The sequence below is a fragment of the Mandrillus leucophaeus genome, unplaced genomic scaffold, assembly GCF_000951045.1.
Source record: "Mandrillus leucophaeus isolate KB7577 unplaced genomic scaffold, Mleu.le_1.0 Scaffold363, whole genome shotgun sequence".
Classification (NCBI taxonomy): domain Eukaryota; kingdom Metazoa; phylum Chordata; class Mammalia; order Primates; family Cercopithecidae; genus Mandrillus; species Mandrillus leucophaeus.
The window spans coordinates 919,451-941,253 of record NW_012103843.1 but is presented as its reverse complement, the minus strand read 5'-3'; the positions used below and the strand labels follow the sequence as shown (position 1 = coordinate 941,253).

At 51.8% G+C, this 21,803-nt stretch overlaps 1 protein-coding gene across 1 annotated transcript in view; it reads right to left on the bottom strand.

Annotated features, from left to right (window-relative positions):
- Positions 1-21,803, bottom strand: part of COL4A2 (collagen, type IV, alpha 2) — a 220,499-nt gene that overhangs the window by 41,190 nt on the left and 157,506 nt on the right. The window contains exons 21-32 of the mRNA XM_011989799.1: positions 21,540-21,632; positions 20,089-20,252; positions 16,844-16,916; positions 16,647-16,753; positions 13,439-13,640; positions 12,980-13,039; positions 11,955-12,011; positions 9,706-9,813; positions 6,224-6,445; positions 4,703-4,864; positions 2,471-2,641; positions 1,316-1,459 (exon numbers count right to left, since the gene is read on the bottom strand). Coding sequence (XP_011845189.1) covers positions 1,316-1,459; positions 2,471-2,641; positions 4,703-4,864; positions 6,224-6,445; positions 9,706-9,813; positions 11,955-12,011; positions 12,980-13,039; positions 13,439-13,640; positions 16,647-16,753; positions 16,844-16,916; positions 20,089-20,252; positions 21,540-21,632 — 1,563 coding nt within the window. The remainder of the gene's footprint in view (positions 1-1,315; positions 1,460-2,470; positions 2,642-4,702; positions 4,865-6,223; positions 6,446-9,705; positions 9,814-11,954; positions 12,012-12,979; positions 13,040-13,438; positions 13,641-16,646; positions 16,754-16,843; positions 16,917-20,088; positions 20,253-21,539; positions 21,633-21,803) is intronic.

Here is a 21,803-nt window from a genome sequence, read left to right as displayed (position 1 = left end):
GGCGTGAACCCGGGAGGCGGAGCTTGCAGTGAGCCAAGATCGTGCCACTGCACTCCAGCCTGGGTGACAGAGCCAGACTCCGTCTCAAAAAAAAAAAACAACAAAAAACAAAAAACAGCTTATTGATGTATAATTTATATGCCCTACAACTCACTCCAGTAAAGAGAACAGTTACATAACTGCAGTGTATTCACAGAACTGTGCGCCGGCAGCACTATCTAACCTGAGAATACTTTATCCCAGAAAATGAAACCCTGGAACCACCGACAGCCATTCCCTAATTCTCCCCTAACCCTCAGCTTTAGGAAAGTACGAACCTACTTTTCATTTCCGTAAATTTGCTTACTGTGGACATCTCATATACACGCGGTCAGACGACACGCGGTCAGTGTTCTCAAGGCCTGCCCACGCGCCATGTCTGAAAGCCCCATCCTTCTGCAGCACTGCATGTGCCCCTGCACAGCTCTGCCGTATTTTACTCATCCATTCATCAGTCGATGCATTTTCAGGCTGTTTCCAATTACGGCTGCTATGAAGGATGCTGCCATGAGCATTTGTGTCCTCAGTTTTGTCTGTACCTATATTTCCAATGATCTTCATCGAGGAGTAGAACTTCTGGGTAACTCTATGTTTAGTTTTATAATTAACTGCCAAACTGTTTTGCACACTGACCGCAGCGTTTTACACTCCTGCCGGCAGCCTATGAAGGCCCCCATTTCTCCACCTCCTCACCAACACTCACTCTCAGTCATTAAGTTTTTAGAGACCACTGTGATTATTTCAGAACAAAAGCATCTGAACAGAAGTCACGAAAATGTGACTTCTTAGTAATAAACTCAATGAACGAGGGGCCTGACCTGGGGGGTCTTGAGATGCCTGTCGGCGTGGGGTTTGAACCCACCTCACGTGTGGCCCGCGTTCTCTCTGGCACTGTGTTACATGCTTCCACTTGGAAAGCTGTGTCCTCCTGCACCGGATATCACTCCCTTCTCTTGGAACTCATCTGTTCCCTGCTTTTCACCAGCCCCCCTTTATGTTTACCACAATATACTCATGGTGGAATATGTTTTCATGACATACTTGGTTCTTAGCGATGCCATCATTTTGGTTCTCAACAGTTTCCTTTGGTTAGGATTATTCCCTTATCACATGGTCAGTGTGTTGAGGCAGGGATAAAGCCTTTGAGTTTTTGATAGTTCATTTTGTTTGTTTCATCTAGCTTAGGGTTCCTGGACGCATGGGTTTTCAAAAATTCATTCTGGGCAATGTCACGCCACCACGAAAGGGTTAGGAGGATGTTAAGAGAGGGACATACCTTTAAAACCTGGCTCACCAGCCAGACCCTTCAGACCAGGTATTCCGAAAAATCCAGCCTCGCCTTTGCTCCCTGGAAACCCGGGTCTCCCTTTGAGTCCAGGCATGCCTTGGAAACCATCCATCCCAGGTGAGCCTCTCTCTCCTTCAGAGGAAAAGAGAAAAGTGCTGGGTTAGACATGAATAAAATGCATGGGACATTTTAATCTCACGTCTCTGTAACGTTTCGGCAATGTGACTCAAGAAAGAAGATTCTGAGCCTAAAACAGGGATTTCCGGGGACACCATCTTCTGAGCAACTCTCTCTGTTGATCTCTGCTATTAACAGACAGCATTCCAGAGCCAGCCTGTCTTCCGACCAGACGCTGGCAACAAGGAAACACACAAAGGTCAGGCAGGAAGACTAGCAGGGAAATCTGAAGGTGATGCAGGTCCACTGGCCCACAGGCCCATCAAGACAAAGGCAGAGGGGCGCGCTGGAAAGGAAGGCAGCAGCAACACTGCACCTGGCACGGAAACGCGACACAGGACCATGGAAAGGCAGACCAATGTCTCTAGCAACGTAAGGACAGACCAAGGTGTCTCCAGCAACCGAAAGACAGACCCATATGTCTCCAGTAATGGAAAGACCAACCCATGTGTCTCCAGCAACGGAAGGACAGAACTGTGTGTCTCTAGCAATGTTCACGGGATGGAGGGCTCTGCTTCTAGACTGGCCTGCTTGTGCTGAAATAAACCTATCCCTGTAACCAACTACTTTGCTTTGCTTTGGTTTCAAATTCACCAAATAACCTCTGGATCTGAATCCAGGCTCCTGAGTGGACCTCTCCACACATCTCCCTGTGTGTGGTCACATTTACAGTAAGATGGTCACATTTACAGTAACATGATGCTTCCCAGGCAAGAGCAGTTTGTCTTGGCAAATTCATAAACTGGCTTTGTCAGGCACGTTGGTCTCACCAGCGTCTAAGCAGCATTAACCAGCCGATCCGAGGCTGCTGTCTCCTGGGTCAGGAGAGTCCCAAGGCCTCCAATCTGCAGACGTGTGAGGCCAGCCCCGCGGCCCACAGAGGTGCCCAGCAGAGCTGTCTCAGGTCACAGTTTATCAGACCCAACCTCCCCGCAAAGTGATCCCTCGTCACAGTCACACAATTACCTTTCAGCCCGGGGGTCCCAGGCATTCCATCAATTCCTTTAAATCCAGGGCTTCCTGGATGGCCTCGCTCCCCTGCCAAGCCAGCATCTCCTCTGTCACCAGAGACCCCTTTCATGCCCACAGGGCCAGGAGCGCCTATGTCCCCAGGGTCCCCTCTATCTCCAGGCAGACCTGTCGGGAAGAGGAGCAAATCAAAGAGGGTGGACAAACACACACACACAGAGGAAATCTCTCTTCTGCTTTTACAGCAGAAAGAACATCATCTTACTTTTGAGTGTTCGGTAAGAAAAGCTTCTTGGAAGGAAAGTGGAATGCCGCCATGTTGGGGTGAGTTTCCAAAGTGTGGCCTGAGTGGGACCCTGGGGCTGGCCTTTCAGGAGAGGTCTTTATCTGGAAGTTGAGGCTGTGCTGGGGGGTGCCAACCAACATGGCTTTCCCACTGCAGCCTTCAGAAGCCAAGGGATGAAGCTGTTTGGATGCTGATGTGAGTGGGGGGCCCTGGTCACTGGGGCTAGTCAAGAGCTGGCCTGTTCCTCGCAAACATCACTGGCTCCAGCCCGGAGTTAGTCTGGGGGACCCTCCAGCTGCCCACTGGCTGCCGCTGCCTCTTTGGTCTACGTGCTCCCATCTCACCAGTGCCACTGTCGTGAGCCTGGCAGCTCCCAGCCCATAGCTGTCCTCGCGCCTCCCCCGACTCCAAGCCGTCCGAGGACTGCCTGCTGGGTCCCTAAAATCCCTTCTTAATGCATTTTTCTGTTAAAAACTCCCAAAAGCCTGCACTGCCTGGGGGCTGTAACTCCTCAGCTCCAGCATTCACTCCTCCCAACCTTCGGCTCAATCTTCCCATCCAAACCCCCAGCCCCCTCATACCAGGTTCTTTTCCCCAGCCGGTTTGGGGGATCACAGGCTCCAAAGTGTTCCCTGGGCAATCCTGCCTCTGCTGGGGTGGTCCCCCTTTCCTAGAGCGCACCCTGCATTCGAGTCCCAGCCTTCTCTCCTGCTGGTACCAGGTACTTCTCCCCTTGGGCTTGCTCTGACCTGCCTGTCCCCGCCTCCTCTGGGTCACTGGGGGCCGCGTGGCCTTGTCACTCTGCTGGCTTGCCCAGGGCAAGTGGGAGCCTTTTAATGTGTGTGTCTCTCTCCCCACATAAAGTGTAGGCTTTGGTTCAGGACAGGCTTTCCCATGGGTCTCGTAAGCACCACATGAGGCCGTGTTTAGCTGATTCTCAGTAGCTGAGAACCAGTGCCGCCCTGTCAATACTGAGATAGGAGCCTGAACCTCTGGTTCAGGTTTGCTACCCCGGGAAGCCAGTGGCTAGTGCGGCAATGGGGGAGTGGGCCCTGCCTGAGTCCAGCCCCCAGCTCTTGGACACAGGCGAGGCCCCACATGGGGGAAGCCAGTGTGCGTCTTCCAGTGGCGCGGCAGTTCCCTAGAAAGACCTGCTAAGGTCCTGGACAAAGTTGTCGCCTGACTGGCAAACCAGAGAAGTATGCTAAGACTGAGAGTTTCTAGATTGTGGTCCATGGAGACCACTCCTTACTAAGCAATTGCATCTTTCCCACTTTTCAGTTACAGTGTCCTTTGGTGACATAAGACACTTCCTTAAAAAGCTGTTTTTCTGGACAAAACAAAAAGGTGGGAATGTGTATTGATTCCTCCAACCTGCACTGACAGTTTCACTGGACCATGAAGCGTAGAAGTCTGGGAAACTGGCTGTGCTGAGTGCTGGGAGAGTGGCCTGGCCAGCCCTGGGTGATGTCCATGGATGCTGTGCCCTGCTGTCTTCCGGGCCACCTCTGCCACCTGCCTTGGCCTGTGTGTGGTGGGCATGCAGCCGAGGCTCCCCTCCCCGCTACTCTGCTCCAGCCTCCCCACCCCAGTTTTCCACCTGCTTCCAACCCACACCCTGCACTTTCATAAAACAATTTCTCCTCTCCACATCAGAGCGGCGATTCTGAACTTTTGCAGTGGGAATTTCTTCTTTTTTCTTTTTTCCTGATGAAACCTCCCCTAGATCCTTAATATACATAACAGGAACAGAGAATGAGCCGATGTCTCCAGCTGTTTATGTCTCCTTGTTAGGCGAAATACATGTTCTGGTTTGGGAACCCCTGCAGCTCTTAAGGGGTTCCATGGAACAGAGTTTGAGAGCTCCACAGAGAAGGCAGTGCTAGTTCTCTTGGCAGGACCAGTGAGGATCCTACACGTTTATGGGAGGGCTGGAGTCTCACCTTCAAGACCTGGGATTCCTGGCAGCCCCAAGGGCCCCTCTTGGCCAGGAGCTCCTGGGAATCCGTGCTGTCCTGGAGGCCCGGACAGGCCTGGCTGGCCGGAAGGTCCCGGGAGGCCCGGCTGGCCCTTCAGCCCTGGCATCCCAGGCATCCCTTGACTTCCTGCGGGAATCAGAGACAAGAGCTGTAGGGGCCGACTCTGGACTGTTCGTCACAGACAGCATTTCCCTCCACACACTCATTCTGTTAAAAGAGTACTTCATGCTTTTCTGGACTCTAAGGAATCAGGAAAACGCAAAGAAGTATAAAGGATAAAATCAAGGTAACGCACACCGTCACTCAGGGATAATGACTACCACTGGGCATTTCCTTCCTGCCCTTTTCCATTCCTACAAATAACTAGACACTGGCAGAGTGGACATGGCACAATAAGTACAGTTTTAACCCAGTTTTCTTCACTTGACTTTATATTTTGAACACTGTGCCACATTTAAAAATAGTCTTTGAAACATTTAAATAACTACATGAATAAAACTCTATCACTGGAGACATTTAATGTATTCCATCGCATTCTCCCCACTTCTTTCACCCAGTGTGAACACCTGCTGTCCACGGCATCATCTTTCACTAAAGCTTGGGGCTGGGGTTCCCAAAGCCGATTTGGCATCATTTGAACCCTTAAAGTCACTGGGTGCCTTGTCACTCATGAAACGTGGGTGCTGGCCGGGCGCGGTGGCTCAAGCCTGTAATCCCAGCACTTTGGGAGGCCGAGACGGGTGGATCACGAGGTCAGGAGATCGAGACCATCCTGGCTAACATGGTGAAACCCCGTCTCTACTAAAAAATACAAAAAACTAGCCAGGCGAGGTGGTGGGCGCCTGTAGTCCCAGCTACTCGGGAGGCTGAGGCAGGAGAATGGCGTAAACCCAGAAGGCAGAGCTTACAGTGAGCTGAGATCCGGCCACTGCACTCCAGCCTGGGCGACAGAGCGAGATTCCGTCTCAAAAAAAAAAAAAAAAACGTGGGTGCTCTGTCTACTTTGATAGAGATACATTGATAACACTGTAAACAACATTAACACATTTTCAAAAAGTATGAAGTTTTACACCAATAAAATTGCATTCCAGATTATTCCTATTTTCCTTCCTCACCTCTGACTAAGCATGGTCAGGCTCATCATCTTTTCCTCATACCAACTGTACAGATTATGCCAAGGAAACCGGTGAGCCTGTCACGGCCCCCATCACGGCCAGGCATATGCAACTTGACAACAGATTACATCAGTTAATCCACACCTGTCAAAGTTCTCAGATGGCCAGACTGCACCGACTACCGCAGGTATCACGGTGTTGTCACAGACACTTTCTAAAGGAGCACTGGAAGGCCACGGGAGAAGGTACGCACGGCTGACACCATAGGGTGCTGTTGCTTCCTACCAAATCCCCTGGAAGGGATTGGGGTCGCCCTTGGAGGCCCTGTGCAGCTGCGATGGGGCCCCTGGCTCCCCGGTGGGGCACTCACCTCTGAATCCAGGGGTGCCTCTGTCTCCGGGAAGGCCTTTAAACCCAGGCTGTCCAGGCACACCAGCATCTCCCCGTGGCCCGGGCTGGGCTCCCAGGACTTCTCCAGGAAGGCCCCTGTCCCCAGGGGGCCCGTCTGGCCCTGGCAGGCCGATGGGACCTGGGGGTCCATCTGGGCCAGGGAGGCCCACTGCACCTTTGGATCCTCGGGGTCCTATGAACCCTAAAAGGAAACATGGGTGGGCCCCAAACCACAAGTTAGCGTGGTGACGTTCTAAGAGAAGTGTCAAAAAGAGGCTGGAAACAGCAAATGTTTGGCTATGGGGTCCTCAGAAGGCATTCCTCAGCTCCAGCCCTTGTCCCTGTGGCCCTTCTTGGAACCTACAACCTTTGCCACGTTGTTCTGTTGGTTACGTTTCTTCTGCTTCCCCCGCCATCCGGACCCCAGCCCTAAAACTGAGCGAAGGTGGACAAGCCCTTAAGAACGCCTCCTTGCACCCAGATTTGCATAATTCATGGGTTCCCCTGCTTTGCAAATAAGAACAGCTTTTTGTAGGACCTTCTAGGTTGTGGTGAGTGAGGAACAGGGAAATCCCAGGGAGGCAGGAACGAGCAGGGCCATCAAAGCCAAAATGCTGCCTGCCGTAACGTCTCCCTGGTAGAAACCCATCACTGTGTTTGGAAACGCTTCAAAGAGGAACGACACCCCTCTGTTGTATGGACCATGAAAATCATCAAGTCCCATTTGTGGACGGAGGGAAGGTGGCTGTCCTGTGTCTCTTGTGGTTGCCACTGGATAAAATGATCTCATAGGTCACTTCCTTTTTCAGTGCAGCCAGCCCTGACGTGGCCTCAGAATGAACTCCCCATAGCTGACAGTCACGCTGTGCTCAGAACGAAAGGCTTCTGAGGTCACCACCACCCCCGCTGTGCATGCAGGAGAGAAACCTGCAATGATGAGACTGGCAGGTGATTCTGTGGGACAGGATCGAGCACACGACAGGCTCGGCACTCCTATGTATGGATGTGGAAAAGGGAACGTTCTCTGTGTTCTGTGGGGTGTATCCCACCAAAAAGATCCAATAAGCAGGGCCTTGGGCCCTCGTGGGCCTGTACAGCCATCCCCGCCTGTGAGCTGGGAGTGATTGGAACACAGGATAAAGGATCTGGATTAACCTGACGTTAATCAGCTAGACTGTACTCAGAGTTTCAACGGTGTGATTTACTCACAATGAAGAGACAAGACTTCCCCTGGCAATGTTACAAACTGTACCCGGGGAGCCGTGTGCTTGGGTGTGCACGTGTGGGTCTTAGATCTAGAACAGACTCTCTCTGATTTTTGCAATCCTTGAATTGGGCGTTTTAACCTCTTCTGCATGTGGCGACGGAAGTGCACTCTATTTCAGCACCATAAAAAGTGACGTGCGTTTCGGAAACCGGTCAGTTCCTCAATCACCACCCACCCCCGGCCTGCCCCAGCCTCCCTGTTCATGACGTAAGGGCTCACATCTGATGGTGGAACAGGCTCCCAACTCACGTGGGCAACTGTCCAAATCGCCTGACAATGGGCACATCCCATCCATTCCCCGCTACAGGGGAGCCCCGTATGGCGCTCACGCAGACACGGCTGTGCACTCCAATCATAATTACCATAGAACTTTTATACTCACAGCAGGAAAATGTTCAAGAATTATCATCCTCCTCTCAAAATCATGAATGCTTAAACTTAGTATATATGAAATCATGAGAGTGGCAATGCTGCGCTTCAAAATACTAAATAAATACCGCAGAGACCCATCCCTGGGGCAGAGGCCTGGAGACTTCCTTTGCTTCACTCGAATGCAGAGCTGTTTTGACCAGGGTCTTGATACAGACACAGTAAGTCTGCTTCCCAATTTTGAAAAACATGGAGAAACCATCATAGGAAAGGAAACAGGGTCGGGGTTTGGAACAATCCCTATGGGCTGCAGCACAAAATTCAGAAAGATACCATCTATCAGGGACTGACAGACACTTCTGCACTGAGGCTTAAACCAGCCATCTGAGTGGAGATCAGGGGAGGGGCAGGGTTCAGTCGGTCCTCACTGGGAACATCTGCAGGATGCTCAACCTAAGGGTGCAACAGTCCCGACGTTCTGTGTGATATTCCAGACATGGGGAGCGCTTTATTCAGTTTCTAGAGCCCAGCTGCAAAGGAATCCTGAAAAGTGGGGGTCCTAGAAGGTTACTCAGAATTCCAACAGCATGGAAAGATATCATTACAAGAAAGTGTGTGTTCCCGGGGTCAGTTCTGCCTGGTCATGAGACGTCTGTGGGAGATGTGGCCCCTCTCTCAGGGTGTGTGGTTACGAGGAAGTCAACTGTGTGGCTCAGGAACAGCCCAGTGAGAACAGCCCAGGGAGGCTGGCTGTATTCCAGGGAGGAACTTTCCAGCAACAAGAGGGTTCCAATGTGCCACAGGTTCTAGGTGACAAGCGGGATTCCAGCAGAGGCTGGAAGAACCTGTCCAGGGCCCTGTGGAAGGATGTTTCATCTTGGGTGGAAAGCTGTCCATAATGGCTTCCACGGTTTCACTAGACACACACTATTGAAGACGTGTGTGGCCGGGGGCAGTGGCTCACGCCTGTCATCCCAGCACTTTGGCAGGCCAAGGCGGGCAGATCACCTAATGCCAGGAGTTCGAGACCAGCCTGGCCAATATGGTGAAACCCCAGTCTCTACTGAAAATACAAAAACCAGCGAGGTGTGGTGGCATATGCCTGTAATCCCAGCTACTTGGGAGGCTGAGGCAGGAGAGTCGCTTGAACCCTGGAGGTGCAGGTTGCAGTGAGCTGAGATTGTGCCATTGCACTCTAGCCTGGGTGACAGAGTGAGACTCCATTTCATTAAAAAAAAAAAAAGACGTGCATGCCCCTGCAGTCAAGGCAGTGCCACCACACTCATGCACATCACCTGTGGCACAACTGCAGGATACCTACGTCTGTGGATGCCAGGCTGCATTCCAGAGCACACTGACATGCAGTGCGTACTCCTCACCAGAGCTGGTTAAGGGAAAACTTGTTTTCCTCCACATACAAATTAATGCCTTAAGCTCTTGCAGCCACATCGTGAGAGGGCTGTTTATGCCTTTAAGGGTTCTCTCAGGAGAGGATAACTTTGTGTTGTCTTTAGAATGTTTAATATTAATCATGATTAACACTGAGGACATACCCGGGAGACAGGTGTTGCGGAGGACAGCCATTCCACAACACCTGTCTCCTTTTCCCTGCAAGATCTGTAGGTAGCTTCTGCAAAAACCCAGTACAATATCAGTGACGAAAAATCAAGAATTTCTAATCTCCCAAGGACAAATGCAAAAGTTGTCAAGTATTTGTCAAAACAGTTTCTACAAACTGGAAGATAATAGAGCTGGATGCTGACGAACCACACACAGGTCCCCGCCCTGGAACCCAGGGGCTGAATGGGGGTCTGATCTCAACTCACCTGGGGGTCCTGGGAACCCTTCATGACCTGGGTCTCCTGGCAAACCCTTGGGCCCTGGTCCTCCATCAGCTCCTGAGAAGCCTGGGATTCCTCGGAGGCCTTTGGCACCTAAACACCCAAATAAACCACAGACCACATCAGGTCCCACGAGGATAAATGGGTGTGGTCATGCTTGGCATCCGACTTAATGTGGATCTCATGAAACTGGGAAATAGTGGGGCTGGGGGGAATGTCAGCCTGAAACAGCACCTCCAGGCTTACAGAATGATTTTCAGTGTTTAAAATCCTGCTCACGGACTGGAACCATAAGAATAATAATATCCAATAATTAGATTCTACGGTGCTCTAAATGAGGGCTTTGGCGGTGGGGTCAGAATGCCGGGCTGTAAATTTTGGCCCTACCTATTCTATCCATGCGACCACTGACAACTTTCTGTGCCTCAGTCTCCTCATCTGTAAAGTGGGGAGAATGACTGCCTGCTTCATGGGGACGCCATGAGGACTATGAGTTGACTCTTCTCAAACACTTGAACCCTGCTTGGCCCAGTGTGTGGGCTCTAGAAGTGTTTTCTGATAATTGAAGGGCTGAGGTTCCTCACCAATGTCACAAAACCCAACTGCCACGCTTTTTCATCCCCATTCCTGGCGTCTGGGGAAGGGGATGTGTGTGATGCAAACCCACCCTCCACTCTTGGAAAGTGGTGTGCAGACAGCAGGAGTGAGAGGGAGGACTGGACGGGAGGCCAGCAAGGGGCTCCCAGCAATGGGGGCCTGGGTGTGAAATGGAAATAACTGGGCATGGCTGGGGAGCCCCGAAGCCACAGAAACCCACACTCGGGCCTCTGAGGCTTTCCCGGTGACCGGCCTTGGCACAGGGCTGTGGTCCGGGTGTGTGTTGAGCATGCTGGCCTCTGGTTCTCCCTGACCATCTGAGACATGTGGAGTTGTCACCATTTTGGGGGTTGCTGTATGAGTGACGGTGTTGAAATCCAAGAATGGAATTAGACTCGGGGCAGGTCTAACGGAATGCGGAAGATACAAGCTCAGTTCTCAGAAGACAACACAAGGAGCCTTTACCTCTGCTCATGGTGCAAATGATACCTTACATTTGTCCTGTGGTTCCCAGACCCTGTGATCATGGTGAACTCCGCATACGTCCTGAGGCGCAGGGCACACACAGTGTGTCTACCCACTTTCCTAACTCTCAGTGCTGGTCGTACTACACTGGTGTCGCTCTTTACAGTTTATCATGGGAAGTGGTGAGGGCATGATTTGTGCAGCAGGAAGCGTCTAGAATGCCCGTCTGCACTATTCGTCTTGCACAGGTGGGGACTCAGTTGCAGAAGGAACAAGTGAGAACAGCTCTGGCTGTGTCTCGTGCTTGCAACACTGTTATCCAAGTGACCTGCTTCCCCGGCCCCATCACAGGCCGAGTGGAAGAGACATCCAAAGGGGAATTCCTACCGCTCAGAGAACTCGCTTTCCTCAGGCTGATGGACACGGGCACAGGGCCACCTCTCAGGCTCCAGCCCTCCTCCGGCTTGAGTGGAAGCCCTGGCTCTGTGTTCCCCGATGCCCACAGGCCCACGGAGACCCTGGAGCGCAGGGCAGCAGACACTGGGTACAGGCAGGGGATCCCAAAAGCAGTGGTGGCTGTCCAGGGCCCCACCGCCAACACTGGACACGCCATCCCCGAGAAAGCATGGGTGGCCCTAGGCACGGGCTCTGTGAAGAGCGCCCAGACTCTTTCTCACACAGGCTGGGAGATGGCCTGGGCCAGCAGATCGAAGCCCAGGTCCTCCCAGGTGCTAGCGATAAACACTCTAGCCTTGTTTATTCCTGTTTCCTGTCAGTCAAAACCCAAAAGAAAGAATCCTCTCCTGTAGGTTCTTCCCCTAGATCCTGGGATGGAAAGGCATAAAGTGAAAATACATAGAGGTACAACCCCTTTCCAGTCCTAAACACGAGGCTTCCATCTCTGCCCCTGGGGGCGTTCCCCTGCAGCCATGGCTGAATTTTCTCTTGTAGCCTGGCCCCAACTAAGTGTCAGCTACCAGACTCCTTTTTCTATAGTGGCAAACGACAGTGGGCTCCCCATAGGTGCAAGACCAGTTTGTGCTGAGATGCTGGACACGATCATGTCTGGGACGGGGGATACAGGATCAGAGGAAAGATGCGCGAGGGAGACACAGAAGCGTGAAGATGTGGGAGGAAGGCTGGGTGCACTCCGGGTTCCCTCTGTGCATTACCTGAGGGTCCTGGGGGTCCTGGCAGGCCTGGCAATCCCTTGGGCCCTCCTATGCAACCTGGGGACAGAAAGGAGAAAAGATGAGCCCAAGCAATCCCACGACCTTGGGGATCCCCAAGGTCAAAAGCACCAGCCGTGCAAACCGGCTACCATTCTGGGATCAGAGTCACTGAATGATTTAATTCATCTTGGTTCTGACGTAAATACAAGTTTAATTTCATTGTGTAATGAAATCAAAATATTCATATAAAATGCAAACTAAGCCAGTCTAGTCAAATAAAAACGGACACTGCGCTGGCAAACAATGGAGTCCCTCCTGCAGGGCAGTAGCCTGGGTGCAAACGGAGTTCATCCGGCTGCTACCCTGCAAGTCAGTGTGGATGCTTTTCTTTTGTCTGGAAGCGTCTATCAGCGATGGAGATAGCCTGTGATCTCAAAATGAATTATTTGACTTCTCCTTTGGGACTTTATCTACTTTCAGAGTGCACCACAGCAATTAGACACCTTAAAACATTAAATCAAGGCTGCGCGCACTTCTGGTTGGTGTGGCCGGGAGCAGTGACACTCCAGCTGCGGTACTGTGCTGTCTGCCCTTTGTCTAAGAGGCTCTCTTGCAAGAACAGTTACTCTTGGAGCTTTCTTTTGTCTGTGAGCCTGGGAATCTGGACCAGGCTCCCATCTTGGCCTGACATCCTGGCCACTGCCTGTGTTCTGGGCTGGGCTCTTCTGCCTGGACCCTCCTGGCAGCACACGTGCCTGTGGAGCTGACTTGGAATGCACTGGCACTTTCCAGGGAACAAGGATTTCTGATGAGAGGGGACTGGTCAGATGTCTCTCCGTCTCTACCAGGTTGTTATTCATGCAATGTATAGTGTTCACCAGGCCACTCTGCTAGTGCTGTGGAAATCAAACGTGCCTTGCACATATTATTAATATTTCCTATTCCATGCACACTGCAAGAGCAAAACCAGCAGACCAACTGAGAGTTCCCTAGTGTCCTAAAGCCACCTGCACTTCCCAGAGTACCTGGCTGGACGGCCTCCTGTCTGTCACCTCCAATGGGCCTTTTCACATCTGTGTCACAATCTGGGGGGAAGACAAAGGACAGGGTGAGGCAATTTTGAAACAGGTAAGAGTGACCGGCTCCTGTGGGGTGTGCACACGTGTGAAGGTATGTGTGTCGCGTATGTTGCTGGAGGGGGCAGGAAGGCTGTGGCGTGGGCAGGGAACGGGAAAGCCACCTCTGAACTTTTGGGCAAGGCCTCTACCACTGCAGTCCTAGAGGAGAGGCTGCGTGTTCCAGCTGCTGAGGGGAGGCTGGTGGGGACCCAGAAACCCCACAGTTGGGTCATCCCTTGTACGTGTGAGAACAGATGAGGCCAAACAGCATCCTCCTCTGACTCTCCCGGGAAACGTCCACACTGATGAAGGAAAGCGTGGAATGTCTCAGGACTGTGAAAGGTAAACGGGAGGATTCCTTCATACCTATTTGTCCTGGGGTCCCTGAGGGGCCAGGAGGGCCCGGGAAGCCTGGTGGTCCAGGTAAGCCGGCGTCTCCAGGGAAACCACGCTGGCCTTTGAAGCCGGGAAGGCCCAGTCCTGGGGGACCCATTTCTCCCGGGGTACCTTTCGTTCCAGGTATTCCTGGATAACCCGCGTCCCCGGGAGGGCCCTTGATGCCATCGCCCTGTGTGAAAATAGTTTATTTCTTAAAATATATACTAATGTTAAAGATCGCCTCGACTTCCCTGTTTCCTTTCCCATTTCCTGGAATTCTGAGCTATGGATCCAGAACAGAAAGACAACAGAGATGAACAGGAACCTACTGCTACGGTCGGCCAGGTCACAGGAGCCAGCGACAGACTGTGTAGCAGTCTAAGCAATGCCACAGAAGCCGGTTCTGGAAGTCATGTGCACACGCTTGAGCATTTCTCTCTTCCCACCCGCCAGCTCCCCTGCATCAGCCTGGGCCTGCAGCCCCAGAACAGTGAAGGCCTAGGCTTCTGTTCTACTGCGGGAGGAGGGAGAAACACAGGATTTTGTTGCTATAATTTAGCGTCGGTGAAATGGCTCCTATTCATAAGGGATGCTACGTTGTTAAAGGAAAGGAAGCTAATTTGGACAATGAAAGAGCCGTGTGCTTCTCAGAAGTCAGGAGAGATTACAGGATTGGGAATGGAGAGGCGCTGCCCTGTGGATGAAAGCACCAACTAGGGGGTGCTGGCGGGAGGTGCAGGGATGGGGTGGGGAGGCCGGCAGCAGTGATGCTGGTGTGATCTGTGCACACACCGCGGCCTGGCTTGGTGCTGTCCCCACATGCTGGTGAAACAGCTGTGCACATAAACCCCAGCCCATCTGCCGAGGCATGGGACGAGGCTGGGTGTTCTCACAACAACGAGGCAGCTGCTTGTAAGAAATCAAACCCTGCTCTCCACCGACACCACAGCCCCTTCCTTGTCAAAGGCATGACGGAGCGGGACAGGGACACCAGTCCAGCCCTCTCTATTTATGGGACCCTGATTAAGTGGTGCACCCCTGTGTTTTAGCTTTTTTTCATAGGGGAGGGGGACACAAGTCTGTTGCAGAGATCACAGGGCAGATGCCCCGAACTTAGTGGACAGCGATGGCGATAATGCCACTGGAAGGTGGCGAGGGCAGGATCATGAGTTTTCTAAAGTCAGAAGTTGACATTCTTGGCTTAGAGATGCTACCGAACAAGGAAGGCACACAAGCACTGGGAAAAGCCCCTACACCCCGAGAATGGGAAGCTGAGGCTGCAGGGTTCTCCCTGACCCTAACCCTCACCCCTACCCCTACCCTGCTCCGACCACCCGCCCCCAGCTGGGCTGAGACTGGCAGCCACGCTTAGGAGCTGCAGGGGTGGGTGAACCCCAAGGCTGGACAGGTGCACCTCCTGATCACCAACTTCATAAGGCACCGACTCCAGGGAAGGCCACCACTACTGTAACAAATCCAGACTCAAACAGACCACACACACACACACACAGCATACCACACACCACATACACACTCACCACCCCCACCCCACATGACACTGAACAGGCCAAAGACTGTTCCAACCACAGGAATCATCACTCATCCTTCTCTTCTGGCTAAAGTGACCAATTATGGCTTTGCCTCTTATTTAACCCTGTTGCCTCCCAGATAAGATTTTTAAGACACCCAATCATAGAATTATCTGTGTTCTCTGGCCCCAAAAAACTGCACTTAAACTGTCAAGATGTGGGCCAGGTGTGGTGGCTCATGTCTGTAAAACCAATGTTTTGGGAGGCCAAGGCGGGAGAATCACTTGAGCCCAGGAGTTTGAGACCAACATGGGCAACATAGAGAGATCTCATCTCTGCAAAAAATTTTAAAAATATTAGGTGGGTGTGCTGGCGCGCACCTGTGGTCCCAGGTACTCGGGAGGTTGAGGCAGGAGGATGGCTTGAGCCAGGAGTTCAAGGCTACAGTGAGCTTTGATTGTACCACTGCACTCAAGAGTGTTGCTACAGACATGACCCACATTAAAACTAGAGAAGACATGGGTTATGGAATGAGGCAAATAAGCTGCAAACAGAATTCAGGTGTGAGGCTCTGAGGAGGAGGAAGAGAATTATGAGTTCAACCGTCCTCCCATGATGCTGAAGTCTTAATCCCCAGGACTCAGACATGTGACCTTATTTGAAAATAAGGTCTTTGAGGGTGCTCAAGGTCAGATGAGGTCTTTAGGATGGGCCCATTTCAATGTGACCACTCTCCCTACAAAAAGAGGAAATTTGGACCCAGAGACAGACACACAGAGAGGACAGATGATGGGAAGACACAGAGAGAAGATAGCCATCTATAAGCCAAGGAATGCCAGAGCTCCCAGAAGCCGGGAGAGAGGCAGGGACAGATCCTCCCACACTGTCTCAGAAGGAACCAGCCCTGCAGACACCTTGATGTTGGCTTCCAGCCTCCAGAGCTGTGAGACCATACATTTCTGATGTCTAAGTCGCTCAGTCTGTGGCATTTTGTGACCTCAGCCCCAGGAAACCAGTACAAAGAGCTTAAGGAGGCATAGGCTTGGTGACCAGCGGGAGGAAAATGGAATCTAGACATTAAGACGTGAGAAATAAGGTTGCAGGGTCCTGAGAAGAGAACGCTCCAGAACTGGCAGTGGGAAAGGTGTGGTGGCAGGGGAGGCTCAGAGGCCGGAGGGTGCACAGGAGGGGGTCTTGTCTCCCTCCGTGGCTGCCTCCCTTGCCTCTGACCCCAGCCTCCCCCGAGGAAATGATGCTGGGGTTTCTGCAGGCTACTAGATAGCCCCTCCTTCAATGCCAGTGTATGTTAGTTGCAAAAATGAAATTGTATATTTTACGATTTACCTTGGAAAAATAGGGTTCTGTCACCCATTTTAGAATATTCTACTTTTTTTGGGCGGGGGAGTCTTAGTCTGTTACACCACGACAAATATTTATTTGCTCATTGACTTTTAAATGTTCACTTGGAGCTTGGCTTCCAACTTCATTCACCGTTTCCTAAAAAATCTGATTTCTGCTCATTAAAAATAGAATGAGCAGAATGAGCAACCTGTCCTGTGCACGGGTGGGTTTAGTGCTCGCGTCAATACTGTTTGCTTCTTGGGTGTTTGGAGAACCTGAAGGATGAAGAAGAGAGGACGGAGCTGCCGCAGTCTGTGGCTACTCACAGGAGGGCCTGGGAGGCCGGGGAATCCGTCGAGCCCATCACGGCCTGGGCTGCCATCATCACCTTTTATCCCGGGCACACCTGGGACGCCGGGCTGTCCCCGCTCACCTGGAAAGGGATTTTATGTGAAGCTACCCAGGCAGGCGCCCACAGGAAGGCTCAGTGCCCCAGGAGCCACATGGCCAGGGAGGAACTGACCTTTGGTCGTGATTGTTCTGGAATCTCCTTTTGCTCCTTTGGGCCCAGGAGCACCAACGTTGCCAGGGACTCCCTGTGGAAAACAAGACAAAAAAGTGTCTTCCTCCTTCGTACTGTGAGGGCATCTGAGAAGATGGTTGGCAAGCTTTTTCATCTCACACAGCAGGCAGGCAGTCACCCGTCCCCAAGCCGAGCGCCACCCGAGGAGCACTTTCTGCGATGCTGGACACGTCCCCGTCCAGCTGCCCAGTGTGGGGCCATTGGCTGCAGTGGCTGTGGAGCACTGGAACTGTGGATGGCAGGACTGAGGAACCGGATGGTACCTTTCCTTTAATTTTAAATAATTACAATGCGTCTGGGCGCAGTGATTCACTCCTGTAATCACAGCACTTTTGGAGGCTGAGGCGGGAGGACCACTTGAGGTCAGGAGTTAGAGTCCAGCCTGGCCAACATGGTGAAACCTCATCTCTACTAAAAATACAAAAACTTAGCCGAGTGTGGTGGTGGAATACGGTGGTGGGCGCCTGTAATCCCAGCTACTTGGGAGGCTGAGGCAGGAGAATCACTTGAACCTGGGAGGTGGAGGTTGCAGTGAGCCGAGATCTTGCCACTGCATTCCAGCCTGAGCGACAAAGCGAGACTCTGTCTCCAAAAATAAATAAATAAATAAACACAATGCAGTGGAAGTAGCCACAGGTGGTTGGACAGGGAAACCCAGGTCCTAGGCCCATCTTCAGTGTCCCTGGGCTCTGCCCAGTGGTGGAGATGTGTAGGCTCCAGCCTGGGGCAGCTGAATCATTGCCTTTGTGTCCACAGAGGCCCCAGGGATCCACGGGCTCAGCGCCTTTTGAGAAGCGCTGAACTAAAGGTCAAGGTGGCTTCCTCTAAACCACGGCTGTTTAGGAGCCAAGTAGGTTAATCCAGGTATGGAGGATAAAATTTTGTGATAATATTGAGAACAATAAATGGTATTTAATAGACATTTGTTTCTTGCACTGAGGTTAAGGTTGGGAGAAAAAGATACTTTAGAGAGAAGCTGCCTGCAGGGACTCTCAAATCGCAGCCTGGAAAATCGCGTCTAGCTCTTTCCACGATGAGCAGGGTACCTGTCAGGGTAGTGTTTTCAAATGAGCTGTGCTAACTTTGGGCATATCTTGGTTGACGCTATTTCCAAGAATATGGGAATGTGTGGAGTTGCTTTAATTAAATGGAATGTTGCAAGTGATTGGGAGTTTCCCTTCTCCTAGAAAATTCCACAGATTCTTGATGTATTTAGCACTTTGCAACATTACTTTAGAATCTAGGAGAGTTCCTCACAGACAGACCAGGCCCAATCAATCAATATATGTTGGTTACATGGATGGAGGCATGGACTTATTGATCCACTCCCATACTTCAAGCACCCTGCCAGACTCTACCAGCACAAATATTAAAAACCAAAAAAAAAACCAAAAAAAAAAAAAACCACCCAAAAAAAACGAACCAAAAAACTCCCAGATGGTCTCAGGTATTCCCACTGCAGTGGGGTTTCCAGACACACAATCACAGCATTCAGTGCGGGACACCAGGTACAGCCAGAGGCGTCTGAACAAAAGTTCTGCGGACGTGTGTGCTCGGAAGGTTTTAGACATTTCAGGGGCACAGAATGGGATCCATTTGGCTTCTAAGAAATATCTGGTCACTTTTTAAACAACTGAGGATCCTACTAGCCTTGCCATTGGTATATTTGCAGTTCTCACCACATGCACTTTTTCTGAATACTGGAGCCACTGTTACTGCTAGACAGCCGTGATTCGGAGACCGTATCCTTTTTAAGCTGGGATAAAACAGAGCAGCCGCTATTTTTGGTTAAATTTTCCTGTTTGTTTTCTGAGAAAACCTAGGGCCTGGATCAGCGAGGTGCCCGGGTCTCATTTTCACCTGCACAGCTCCGTGCCATGAAGCAGTGGGGAGTCATGACCGTCAGCAACACGGCTCTGCGGGGCTGCAGTTCTGTTCCATGCTGTGGACTCAGATCTGTTCCATTTCCTTGGCCAAGTGTCCTGACCAACTGTTTTTCCTCTATTGCTGAATATGCAAAATAATGAACTTTTTGCTTTATAAATTTCCCAAAGTTCTTTTTTGAAATTAAAAAATCAACAAAAAGTATAATTTGTCTCCATCTGAAATTCACTTTGAACTCTTTGGTCAGCTAAAACCTGCCATGGAAGAAAGGTCTGCTGCAGGTGATCTTTTCACAAGGCACAGAATAAAGGCATGAGCTGATGTGTGGGGGGTCCACACCTCCACACAAGCACATGTACGGTTTAAAAACCAAAAGGTCTTGCTTTTTATCGGTGAAGGAAGCCTTCCAACAATGCTAAATCAGGTCTTGCTAAACTTGAGAAGGTGAACGTTTGATAAATAAATAATGTCTTTTACATGAAAAATGATTGATAGGTTTTTTTGAGATATAATTCATATAGCACAAAATTCACTGTCTTAAAGCATAAAATTCGGTGATTTTTAGTATTTTCACAAGGATGTCCAACCATCACTCCTATCTAATTCCAGAACTTCTTCATTATATCAAAGAGAAACCCCATACCCATTAAGCAGGTACTCCCCACCCCCACTCCCACCTGTGGCAGCCACCAATCGACTTCCTGTTTCTAGGCTGCCTGTGTGGACATTTCATGAGAATAGAAAGAGAGAGCATGTGATAGCACATGTCCTTCTGTGTGGGTCTCAACCCCCATGGCATAACACGTTCCAGGTTCATCCACAGTGAGGTATGCATCAGCACCTCGCTCCCACGTGAAGGTGAGCACTATTCTACGGTTTAGATGCTGTATAGATTTAGCTGATCCATTCATCAGGTGATGGACATTTGGATAGTCTTCACCTTCTATTTTGAACAACGCTGCTCTGAACATTGGTGTATATGTGTTTGTGTGGACACGTGCTTTGAAGTCTCTTGGGGATACACCAGGAATGGCATTTCTGGGGCAAGTGGTGACCCCGTTGAACTCTATCAAGGGCTGTTGGCTGCGGTTCCCACAGCAGCGCCCCTTCTCAGTCTCACCAGTGGACGTGTACAAAGTCCACCCTGGAGTATGCAGGTTTCTGAATGGTTTAGCCATGCCTTGGGTCCATGAGTGTTGCTGGTCTGAAGCTGCATAAACTTAGGAGATAAAAGGCAAGAACGGGACACCTGGGGAGGCCTCACAGTGTCCTGCCAGCTTCATGATGAAGTTGTTCCTCACCTTGAGCCCTGGGAACCCAGGGAGGCCGTGTTGGCCGGGGTCTCCTTTGTCCCCTTTCCTCCCCGGCTCCCCGTTGATGCCTGCGAAGCCCTTGGGTCCTGGCAGTCCCGGAAGACCTGTGACAGCTTCGTCGCCTTCTGCACATCTGCAGTCCCCAGCGTCACCTGCAGAGGAGGGAGAGCAGGGCCTCCTTGTTCCGCATTCCTCTCAGCGTGGCGGGGAGAGTGGGGCGCCGCACTTGGTGCTTCATGGACACTGCCTGTTCTGATGGGCACTAGGACCCCCATTTCTTAGATGGGAAAACTGAGGCTCAGACTAAGCGACTCAAGTGTTCATTCACAGTCTCATGGGGTTCAGAATTTGACTCTGATGTTTACTAAAGATACTTAAAAACTGGGACCACACTCAGAGGCGCAGGCTGAGTTGCGGGGAGTGTGAAGGAGGTTAAGGAAGAAGATTGCCACCACTGGGCCTGCGGGCCGAGGGGAGGAGCTGGCTCCAGGGAGCTGTCAGGGAGGGCAAGAGCCCTGGCCTCAGAGGCCAAGGTCATGAAAGGTCATGGGTGAGCAGGGAAGACATGCCTGACCTCTTCCTCTGTTTTGCCACAGCTGAACCCAGGGAGCCTGGCGCAAGGGAGGACTATGCTGGCAGCAGGGGTTGGCTTCCCCAGGGCAGAGATGATGCCCAGTGGGGAGGCCCCGCTTCCTCCAGGCCCTGTGGTGCCTGCTATCAGGCCATGCCCATCCACAGTGGGCTGCTGAATGCACCGCACATCCCACATATGCCAAAACGGCCAGGGCGTGGTGAGTGCCAGGAAGTGCCCCGCTGTGTTCCGAGAGGGGAGAGCTGAGCAGGAGCACACTCTGCACCACACCGGGCCCACAGAGCCTCACAGAGGATGGCCTCGAGCTAGGGGCAGTGTCCCTGAGGTGACTGGGAAGGGTCAGGTGCAAAGACCACCTGTTCCAAGTTCACCTCCTCATCAACAGGAAGGGAGACCCAGGCAAGCCACGTCACTCCACCAAGTCTCAGTGGGACCAGAGATGGTGACTATACCAGCACCTTGCCATGGACAGAGCTCTCTACAGACCTCTGTTACAATGCCTTGGAGCTGAGCCCTTGAGACATTACCTGAGTGCAGCTTAAGAAATAACTGTTTTCCCTTTTAACCCAGCACAGGACTCAGCATCGGGCTCAGTGCTGCTAGGAAGGTCAGTGAAGAGGAAGGAGAGCAGGGACGGTGAGCCTGGGGGCCGAGTGCTCAGACAGCACTGCTGGCTCCATGCGACTCCCTCTCAGTGTCACCGTCATGGGGACAGGAGGCTGCGAGGGACATGCAGGCTCATTTTCATCTCCAAACACATGAGTGGGGGACGGATTTCACCTTCTGTAAGGTGAGGGAGTCGGAAAGGCCATGCTGTCCTTATCCCATCCCTCCCAGACGTTCTTACCTTTCCATCCCTTCGGTCCGCGGGCTCCGGGGGAGCCGGAAAGCCCAGGGAAGCCTGGTCTTCCTTCTGGTCCTTTCAGCCCAAACAGGAAGCCTAGAGAGACAACCACAGACGCAGGGCATCAGCCCCATGGGTGCCGGGGGTCCCACACAGACGCAGGGCATCGGCATCGTGGGTGCCTGGGGTCCCACAAAGATGCAGGGAATCGGCACCATGGATGCCTGGGGTCCCGCACAGACGCAGGGCATCGGCACCATGGGTGCC